This window comes from Petaurus breviceps, unplaced genomic scaffold (assembly GCF_028583685.1).
Source record: "Petaurus breviceps papuanus isolate PSGF00001 unplaced genomic scaffold, PetGlider_PUasm1.0 126, whole genome shotgun sequence".
Taxonomy (NCBI): domain Eukaryota; kingdom Metazoa; phylum Chordata; class Mammalia; order Diprotodontia; family Petauridae; genus Petaurus; species Petaurus breviceps.
This window is the reverse complement of record NW_027185655.1, coordinates 8,641,963-8,652,988: the sequence shown is the minus strand read 5'-3', so window position 1 is coordinate 8,652,988 and position 11,026 is coordinate 8,641,963. Positions and strand designations below refer to the sequence as shown.

The window sequence follows — 11,026 nt, the reverse complement described above, 5'->3', positions numbered from 1 at the left end:
TTCACAGAACAAGGTCATTCCTTAGGAAGAGCCTATACTAATCTCCTTACTGCCAAACCACTAAGCTGAGTTAGTAGTGAAGTTCAGCTCAAATTTTAAACAGGATCTTTTGTTTTCTGATGACTTTATGTTCTAAGACAGCCTAAATGTCTGAAGTAGTAGGAGTGAAAGGTGGGAGAGGCAGGTAACACACCTGTATGTTAAACTGGGCAAAACCTCTCAAATGAAGTTGGACCCAGTTCAGCAAAGTTAGGAGGGTTTTGACCTGATAATCAGAGTGAAGGACATTTTTGGGGGGAGTTTCCCCATCTGATATAATTTCCCCTTAGTAATATAGGATCATAGTTTTAGAGGGGGAAGAGACTTTAGAAACTAATAAGTCCAACCCCTCCCCACCCTCATCTTTATTTTACAAATAAGTAAACTGAGACACAGATTGGTTATGTAGCTTGTCCAATGTCACACAGCTAGTGAACATCTGAGGTAAGATTTGAACTCAGTCCTTCCCGTCTCTAGGTCCTGTGCCTTCTCCACTATACTATGCTGCAAAGCTTGTTCAGCAGGTGTATTTAGATGTCAATATTTTGAAAACAGTATGATTTGTTGCTTGGAATCAGGCTTGATTATGATAAGGACGTTAATGTCATCCTTGTCTTTGACTTTGCTGAGATGAAAGCCATATAATGATCCCTCCTTTTCCCACCTCAAAACTTCTTTATTTACACATTACTGCACTCTCCTCATTAACTTTGGCTGAACTTCTGAAAAGCATCTGAATCTTCAAAAGCTGAGAAAATTCTACTTAATTACTAATACTTACACTCAGGGAGGTACAGATTCATGGGGTTTAAAATTAAATAAGCATCCAGAAATGTAGACCACCCACTTTCTCATTTTAATTGACAAGTATCTTCTGTGAGGTCATTTATATCCCTCTATAATATAAGGGGCAGGTTGGTACTGCAGTGGATAGAGTATAGGGCCTAGAGTCAGGAAGACCTGACTCATTTGCTGTATGACCTTGGGCAAGTCACTTAACTTCTGTTGGCCTCAGTTTCCTCATTTGTAAAAATGAGCTGGAGAAGGCAATAGAAAACTAGTCCAGTATCTTTGCCAAGAAGACTCCAAATGGGGGCATAAAGAGTCAGATATTATTGAAAAATGACCAAACAACAACTAATAACAATAATATGTGTCCCTTAGACTCCTCATAAAAACTTTATGAAATGATGTCAAAGATGATCCCTGGTCTGGAGGATTAGACCCATAAGCAATGTGCTGTGAGTAAATAAGAGAGTCGTGTTGAAGAACAAATACAGCTTTTAAATATATTAGCCATGAGAAGAGGATCCGATAAAAGTGAACTTGAGGTTGGATCTCTTATTGTTTGGAGGACTCATAGAACAGAGAACAGGTATTATAGAAATTCTTAAATATTAAGATACAATCACTGGTATGGGGATGGAATTCTTTTGGGGAGAGAGAGTTGAATCAAAATGTAATCTTTCATTAAAAAATGACTTTTTTTCTGGCTATATACTCATGAAGTCATCATTTAAATGACATTTCTTTATCGAAGGGAGGCCAAAATATTGCAGCATTTGGCATCTGTGCCCATGTTGTTCCTATGATGTCTATTCCTGGGTCTCTGGCTGAGATTAGGAGGAATTTGGAGGAAAAGGATCTAGGTGTGAATCCCCTGTCTGCATACCTCTGGGCTTCAACTTCCTCAATTATAAGAAGATGGGGTTCGGTTAGATGACTCATCATGTGCCATTCAGCTCTAAAGCTGTGATCCTTGCAAAAATAAATTTTATTTTCTTGTATGAAAAGGAAATGTTAGGGTAGAAATTGAGGTCACTGGTAGTTTGTTAAATACAGTCACTACATTTTCCCTGGGCATAGAGGTAGGATTGTACATACCGGACATTTCTTATCTGAGATGGGGGATGACCTGGACCTTGAATGGAAGGGGACAGTCAGAACATCGGACCTGTCTAGCAGATCTTCGGCCGACTTGGACTTTCCTGTCCCCCTGGTCGCGGTTACCAGGGCTGATTGCTTTTCATGGGCCCAGGTCACTTTCTGTGGATGACTGGGCTGGCCACTGGCCTCTCCAAGCCAATCCACCCTCCCTGGCTCCCTCTTGGGATGCCGGTGCCTTTCACTATGGAGAAGGCTGCTGGCAAAGGAACTACTCCGATCTCTTGGCATGCTCCGTGTCTCCAGGCTGCTTCTGTCCATGGTTCCTACCAATTCTGTGGGCAGGGTGGCGGACCCTCTCCTAGGGAACGGGTTTTGCTCCTGCAGGGAATTCATGCTTGGGGCTGTGGCAGGACTGTGGTTCTCCCTTCCATGACTGGCCAAAGGCGATGGCCTCTTTCCCGTTTTGCGTTGAATGTACTCAACCAGGGCAGTCTGCTGTAGCTGCTTCAACTCAGGCCTGGAGAGGTTAAGGGTGGAGCAAGTTTTCCCCTCCCTCTCAAAGATGCGGCGCCTGTCTGCCACAGTGTTCTCTGGGAAGCCAAAGGGCCTCTCCTTCCTCTGGGGATAGCAGGCAGGTGGCTCTCCTGCTCCAGATACCCCAACTTCATTCATCTTCTCAGGCTCTGAATAGGAACGCTTCTTTTGTTCAGCTGTCAGTCTCCTCCGGCCTCCAACCCGGGCCACGGGAGCCACAGGCTCTTCCTTGGGTGGGCTCCCCTCTGCTGGAGTGATGCTATGGCGCTCCTTGGGGATATGAGGTGAAGCAGACGCTGCTGTTATTTCTGGGCTCCTCATCCCCAGGTGGGCAGAGGCCGGCCTCTGCCTTGCCCCTTGCCTTGGCTGGGACGCTATGGGGGAACCCAGATCAAGATCCCGGCGTCGGAACGAAGTGGCTCCTAGGACTCGGGATTGAGCATCTTTGATGCTGTTCCGATAGGCCTGGTTCAAGGGGGCCTCCAGAAGTGGTGATTCAGGACTCCTCGGTCTATCTTCTCTCCACAGGGTTTCCTCCTCTGCCTTGTTGGAAAGCTGGAAGGTACTCTGACTACGCTGGAGAACGGAAGCTCTTCTGAGGGGCTTGGTCTCTGGGTGTGTGGGTCCGTAGCCACCATTTCCAACTCTCCTTGGGTGATACTCGGCCACATGCCAGGAAACCCCTTCAGGTTTGTTCTTACCCTCTTTAACCGGGTTTTCCCCAACACTTAGGGAACCTGGTTCCAGGAAACTTATTTCACCCTGGGGGTCTTCAAGGCTGATCATGGAGCTTCGACTACTGGGCATCTGTTCTAGCTTGTTGGCCCGGTAGATGTAGCTGCTCACGCTCCAGGGTCTCCGGGTCCCTTGTTCGCGTTGTTCAAACTTACTGACCTTCTCCAACACAGAGCAGTGGGGTTTCCCATAATGAGAGTTCGGGAGGGCATTGCCTGAACTCCGCCGTCTCTGGCTTGGGTTGGAAGCCTGCCCATGGCCCTCATGCCTTGGTTCAGAATTATGGACAGGTGGCCCCATAGTTCCTCCCTCAGGCCTTCCATGGGAAACTTGCCGATCTGAATGGTCCCATCGTTCGAGAACTGCCTTTTTGGGCTCTTGCTTCATTTTACTCATGTTGGCCATACAGGCTTGTCGACTGTCAAGGTTTCCCTCAGGAGGTCCCACTTGTATCTCCAGACTGTCTTGCCTTCTGGTGCTTTCAGAAATAGTCTGTAGAGGTGAAAGATTTGAATTTGCTTGACCACAAGTGTTCCAGGAGTCTTCAGCAAGGCCTTCTCTTTCTGGTCTTGGTTGGAGGCGGAAGTTTTGTGACTCCTCGAATTCAACCCTCCAGGGCTCCCCATTGATTTTCTGAGCATGGATCCTCAGGGCCTGAGGGGTGTGATGGTTGGAGTGCTGCACACTGTCGTGCACGCTTCCTCTCCCTTTGGGGAATGTATTGTTGCCTTCTGGAATCCTTGACTCATCTTTCCTCAGGGAGATACCCTTGAGGTTCTCAGTCTCGGATATGAAATGTGGCTTATAGGGGGAAAACTTGCCTGTGGGTTCTGACTTCTCCACCAAGGGGTTTGAGATATACTCTGGGGCCTGGTAGAAGATGTCAGCAGACTTCCTGGGACCATTCTGATTCCCATTCTCAAGAGCTGTCATCTTCTCACAAGTGTTCAGTGAGGCTGTAAAACCATGTTCCTTGGCAAGTGCTGGGCATAGCATCCCATTGCTACTCACAGAAGGCTGGGGCATCTGGGCAAAATGTGGTTCAGGTGAAGGTACAGGGTAGATGCCAGTAGGTAGCAGTGGCTGGCCTGGTTGGGTTGCTTGGATGTAGTGTTGCTTGGGTTTTACTGGTGGACTATTCTCTGGACTTTTCTCCAGGAGAGTGTGTAAATGTTCTTCCGGAAATGAAGCCTTTGAGGATCCAGAGAAGCTTGACTGGGGCCGGCCGTATCTGCTGTGCTCAAGGCTAGACCAGGAGCTGGGCCTCTCATAATGTCTGAGGATGGCAAAGCTGCCGCTCCGAGCTGGGGGTATGGGGGCACTCGCTTTGTGGGGTAGGTTGTTGGAGTTTGTCTCATGGGAACTGCAGTATTGTTGGTTCCAAGACAGTAGTGGCATCCTACCACCTCTGGAATGACCAGGCCACCTGTCATAGTCCTGACCATCCACTGATTCCTGGGATTCTCCACTGGGGCCAAGCAATGCTGAAGAGTTCACCTCATACTCTGCTGAGATGCCTCTCCTGGTATCATACACCGTCTTGACATAGCGGATGTCAGCCTGTCTCATCCCTTCTAATAGGTTGCCTTGGGCAGGTGTTGTGGCTGCTGCATCAGAACAGTCCTGGGCAGAGAGGCTCGTGGGGGGATACTCAAGGATGCTGGAACTGGTGGAGAAGGAGCTATAAGCAGAGTCTCTCTTGTTGTGGAGGTGGGTAAGCTGATCGATGCTGCTGGTGGACTTGGCAGGGGAGAGGAGGTGGCACGGGGGGTAGTTCCCACTGTGGTCCAAACTCTCCATACTTCCCTGGGAGCTATACTGATCAGGGCTCCTTCTTGGATAAGTATGGCCATAGTTAGAGACATCGCTTGTAGAGGAGCTGGAAGGGAAAGGAGAGAAAAACAATTAATAACAAAGGAGATTTATGATTTAGCAAACTCAGAAAGCTCTCAAAGAGATTCTTTGGGGCACCTAGGGGGCACAGTGGATAGAGCATCAGCCCTGGAGTCAGGAGGACCCGAGTTCAAATACAGACTGACCTTTACTAGCTGTGTGATGCTGGCAAGTTACTTAACCCTGATTTGCCTCACAAACAAAACAAAACAAAACAACCCCCCCCACACACACACACACATACACAAAATAAAAGAGACTCTTAAATGGTATATTTTTCAGAAGAATTGAGGAGCCCATAGAAATTTTTCCTTATTGGGATAAATGGAAAAAGGTACAGGAAAGAAGACTAGTCAAGTGTACCTGGATGACCCTGTCCCAACTTCTGTGAGTTACTTTCACTTAATCAAGCTTTACCTAAAAAGGACTCATAACTCATACTGAGTGAAGTGAGCAGAACCATGAGAATATTGTAGCAGCACACATAATATGTATGAGGACACAGTAACAGCAACATTGTGGAATGACCAACTTTGAAAGACTTCTCAACAGTGCAAGGACCTAAAACAATCTCAAAAGACTCATGATGGAAAATGCTATCCCTATCCAGAGAAAGAAATGTGGAGTCTGAATGCAGATCAGAGCAGACTCTTTTTCTTTCTTGTGGTTTTTCCCTTTTGTTCTGATTCTTCTTTCACAACATGACTAATGTAGAATGTAAACTTTTTTTTAGGGAAGGGACTATTCTGATTTTGTTCATTGTTTAATGAAATACCAGGCATACAGTAGGTACTTAATAAATGCTTGTTAAATTGTTGAATCTTTGCATTGGGTCTTCACTTCACTTTGAACCTCTTGGAAAGCATTCATATACTCATGATATACACAGTATTGTGGCATCATGTCTCATTTAAAACATTTTGTACATAGTTGTTTGCATATTGTAGCCTCTATTAAACTGTGAGTTCCTTGAGAATAAGGACTGTTTTTTTCTCTTTCTTTGTAGCCCCAGAACTAAACATAGTAGGTGCTTAATAAATGTTTATTGATTAACTGACCAACCAGACCGAGGAAGCATTAGAGGGTACTTTCAGGGAAATCTCAAACATGGCATAACTTGAAGGCACTCAGCTTTCCAGTCCGAAGGCATATTCTCCCTATTGTCTTTAACATCCAGTCCTCCATCCTCCACTGCACCATCCTCACCCCTTCCCCTTTCTGAAGTCCCAGAGCCATGGCTAAGGTTTGACAAAGGAAGGAAGATGAGCATCCATTGATTGACACGGCAGCTAGACCACTAGATGCCACTGGCGTGCCTTGGAAATGTGCCTGGCAAACACACACAGCTGAAAACTGTCCTGGTGACTGGGTTCCAAGTAGGCTGGGATAGGGCCATCTTCCGGAATAGCCGTTGCTGTCATAGAAAGCCTTCGGCACGAAACGAACGGATTACAGGATGATTTGTGAGGGTGATGGGAGAGAACATAGATTTCTACTGCAGCTTTTGAGGTAATGTGAGCCTTTCTTTCTCTAACCCCACCCCACACGGTGCTTTGGAGCTGACAAGTTGTTACATTAAGAAAAGTTGTTCTAGAAATGGAGGGGGCAGCTGGCATGAGAAGGGGCAGAGGTGGTGGGGAAAGTGGGGCCAGGTATTCTTGTCAAATCATCTCCAGAGCTGGGGGAAAAAGGAAAGTGAGAATTCCTCTCATGTAGAACTCTGCCTTTCCTTCTAACCAATCTGTAAAGGAAAAGAGCTGCACCAGACCAGAAGTTTTTAACTCAGCTTTCATAGAACCCCCAGGGATCCACAGAAAGATTTCAGGAGATCCATGAGTGTGGATGGAAGAAAAATGACAACTTTATTTTGACTGTCTCTAACTGAAATTTAGCATTTCTTTCAATAATGCAAAAACATTAGTCTGGGAAGGGGTCTATAACTTTTACCAGACTGCTAACAAAGTCAACTACATGAAAAGAATTAGGCTGAACTATATTCAAGGTTAGTCTCTGATACACAGAAACCACTTAGCCTCTCACTGCCCCAGTAATTTCCTGAAGCCTGTAAGATGGACAACAGGTGATTTACCTGCCTGAGAATCCCGGAAAATTCCCTATAGTAGGGAAATCACAGATTCTATTTTTAAAAAGTACCAGGGCAGATAGGTGGTGCAGTGAGTAAAGCGCCGCCCACAGAGTCAGGAGGACCCAAGTTCCGTTCCGGCATCAGACACTTAACACCCACATAAAATAACTAGCCATGTAACCTTGGGCAAGATACTTAAACCCAACTGCCTTCCAAAAGGCAAAAAAAAAAAAAGTACCATAAGTACAACTTATCTAGGTGATACAGTGGGTAGAGTGCTGGGCCTGGAGTCAGGAAGACTCATCTTCCTCAGTTCAAATCTGGTCTCAGACACTTCCTAGCTGTGTGACCCTGGGCAAGTCACTTCACCCTGTTTGCCTCAGTTTCCTCATCTGTAAAGTGAGCTGGAGAAGGAAATGGCAAACCACTCCTGTGTCTTTGCCAAGAAAACCCCAAATGGGGTCATGAAGACTTAAACATAACTGAAATAATAAGAGAATTATTCACATCTGTGGTGGTGGACAAGTTCCTTCAGGGCCAAGGGGGAAGGTGAAGAAGGTGAAAGATAGGAGGAAATAGGGATGGTGAGAAGGGAACATTGTAAATTCTATTTTCCTCCCAATCAAAGGCCACTCTGATAGACCGAATTCTCTCGATTAATTGAACAGTTTTCAATCTTGGATCCCAAGAGAGTCGAACAAGGAGGTGTGGGTGTGTATTCAGTGCTCAACAAATCCATTAGCTAAAGTATTCCCCTAGCCTATGGCAGTTTTATGACTCTCATTTATATGGGTATCAAAAGTCTGTTTACATTCCCTTTGTTCACAAACAAAAAGTGAAAAACATTCCCTTTGAACTCCCACCTCTGGAATTTTAGGAAAGGGCTAACCACCCCCACCCCTCCACCCCCCAGCCTTTGAATTAGGCTCCCAGGACAATCAGACAACCAACTGCTTCTAGTTCACTCAGGTTTCAAGTTTGTAGGTCAGGAGGAGTTCTGAGGTCTCTCTAATGGTTTTGGGAAGCTGACTTGGTCCTCTGCTAAGTGACAAACAGATTAAAAAACTATTTTGTGAAGAAAAGAGAGGAACAAAGAATGTTAGGGGGTAGGGAGAAGGAGGCTAAATCATATGGAAACCAAACAAAAAACATTTTCCCTCAAAAATGGCAACTGTTAACCTTTGGAAATCTCCCGCTGAACCCCATCACCCATGGAGGACTGTCAGAAATCATCATGATTTTACTTACAGACACTCATCATAATGACTGTACTCCAATAGGCAAGGCTTCCCTGCTGCCTCAGCCCTTTATTTTATGTGGGAATTTGGATTTATTTCTCATTGGGAGGTGGCCAATTGCAGAAGCAACAGAGATAAGGAATGTTGGCTAGCATTAAGCGTATCTTAGCAAGGAGGTTGGCATGGTCCTTGGGTCACCCCTTTCTATGCCTTGCTCCCCCCTCTCCCAGAAGAGTATGTGTTCAATCCATCTTCCATGCTTCAATTTTAAATCTTGCTGGAAGCTGGAGTTGTCTTCTTCTTGTATTTTTTTTTAAAATATTGCCATTTACACGACTAATGTGAAAATATTATTTTTTAAAAATTTTTTTATTTTTTAAATTTTAAATTAAATATTTTTTAAAAAAATATTGCACACCATCTTGGGGAGGAGGAGAAAATTTAGAACTCAAAATCTTGTGAATGTGTAAAACCAAAAATAAATAAATTAAAAAAATAAAAATAAAATATTACCATTTTAAAAAATCTACTAAAGTTCCATTAAATTCGACAAACACTTAGGTACCTGCTCCATGCAAGGCCTGGTGCCGGGTTCTAGAAAGAGCTAGATGATGGTTTGGTGGAGAATGAAGTAGTAGCAGTGTCAGGAGAAAGACTTTCTACCCCTACATTTACTCCTGGCTTGCCATGTGACCTTGAGAAACCTGGATAAAAGGCTTTTTTTGTTAATTCAGTGAGAAAGCTTTTTTTTTTTTTTTTTTTTTGCAAGTACAAATCCGGGAATAGTTCAAGATTTGTCTCTCTGGCTTTGGCATCTTTTGTCAATAGCTTTGGAAAACTCATTTAATCCAAGAGGAAGAAAGGCTCTGGTTAGAGCCTTAGGTTAGTGTCCCTGGAGTCAGGAAAACCTCCGTTTAGATCCCACCTCAGATACTTCCTAGCTTTGTAACCATGGGAAAGTCACTAAAAGCTTCATGTTCCGTTGGACTTGGTCACCTTAGCTCTGTAAGATGTAAATCTATGAGCCCATAATCTCTTCCCTAGCTTTTCCTAATTATAAGTTAGTCCCATTAGTAGCAACTGGCACATGGTAGGTGCTTATATTTCCTGCTTGACTTAAAATAAAATGGTATAAGATCCTAACTTATATTGGTAGGCTAACAACAAAATAGGCAATGACTTGAAAAGTAGGGAGATAAGAAAGGGAGAGGAGAAAAAATGGGAAATAGATCAAGTAGGATGTGTGTGCAGAGGGGGGAAAAGCAAAGATTAAAAAGAACATTCTAAAAAACAAATGGGTGTGCTTTTTACTCCAGCAGGCAAAGCATCTGAAATTTTCTCTTGGAAATAAAGAAGAAAGATGACTTTACTATAAGACAAAATTTGGTACTATTTCCCTAGCAAATAGGCTTTGGCAGGGAGAAAAGTTTCTATTTGTTGTTCTTTCTAGTGTAGTTTTAAAATGGTTTAATAGAGGAACAGCCAATCAGAAAATGTATAGATCCTGCAAATGAGCAGGCAGAAATTGGAATGATTCTGGATTCTCCACCTCCTACTCTGGGGAGTGATTTAACATCAGTTTCTGCTAATGTATTTAGTTTTGGGGAGGGAGGGATTGGGGGAAGGAAAGTGGCAAGAAGGGTGACTTAATCTTCAGGTTTCATAAAGAAAGTATAATCTTAATTTTTTTTCCAATACATGTAAAGCCAATTTTAAACATTCATTAAAAATTTTTTTTGAGTTCCAAATTTTCTCCCTTTCTCCATGAGACTGTAAGCAATTTGATATAGGTTATGTATGGGCAATCATGTAAAACATTTCCATCTTAGTCATGTTGTAAAAGAAGAAACAATTATGAGAAAAAAAAACATGAAAAAAATAAGGAAGTTGAAAATAGTGTGCTTCCATCTGCATCCAGATGCCATCAGTTCTTTCTCTGGATATTGAGAAATTGAGGAAGTATAATCTTATGGAAGAGAGAAAAGGCCACAGCCTGGGAATGATGGTGAAAGGGAGACTAGGAGAGAAGATTAGAAAAGAAGTTTCTGAAAACATCAGTTTTTAGAACTGGAAACATCAGTGGGAGAGAAAGCAACACCGTGGTCATTCTTTGAGTCCACTCAAGTCACAGCTGAGGTGCCTGCTACATACCTGGAATGATAATTTTGGTGCCAAGGAGTACCAATCGTGCCCTGAGATATTTGCATCATGCTGGCATCAGTCTGGTCCTCTCCAGATGTGGTTGAATGCCAGGAGTGTGGTCGGCTCACAGGGTCACTGCACATGGAGAGAGAGATAGAAAAAGTGCACTTTAGTGTCAGCAACATCTAGAACACAGACTCTTCATGAAGGCTAACACCTGCATTTAGAAGTTTAAGTTGCCATATTTTCTTATATTTCAAGGCAACAAGTACACACTTATAAAGGCTCTAGAGAACATTTCTACCAGTCATTCTCATATTGCTCCTGCTCATAAGATCTTCAAATGGCCAAGCTGCCCTAAAGTTGTTGCTACCATCATTAACCATTGTCATTGTTTTATCTCATTTGGCTTCAATTGTTCCATGGGTAAAATATGTGAATAATAACACTTGTTTCTTTTCAAGCTCTTGGC

At 43.8% G+C, this 11,026-nt stretch overlaps 1 protein-coding gene across 1 annotated transcript in view; it reads right to left on the bottom strand.

Moving 5' to 3' along the window:
- The window catches only part of SHROOM3 (shroom family member 3), a 148,569-nt gene that overhangs the window by 28,465 nt on the left and 109,078 nt on the right, over window positions 1-11,026 (bottom strand). Inside the window, exons 3-4 of the mRNA XM_069098242.1 lie at window positions 10,564-10,689; window positions 1,886-5,074 (exon numbers count right to left, since the gene is read on the bottom strand). Coding sequence (XP_068954343.1) covers window positions 1,886-5,074; window positions 10,564-10,689 — 3,315 coding nt within the window. The remainder of the gene's footprint in view (window positions 1-1,885; window positions 5,075-10,563; window positions 10,690-11,026) is intronic.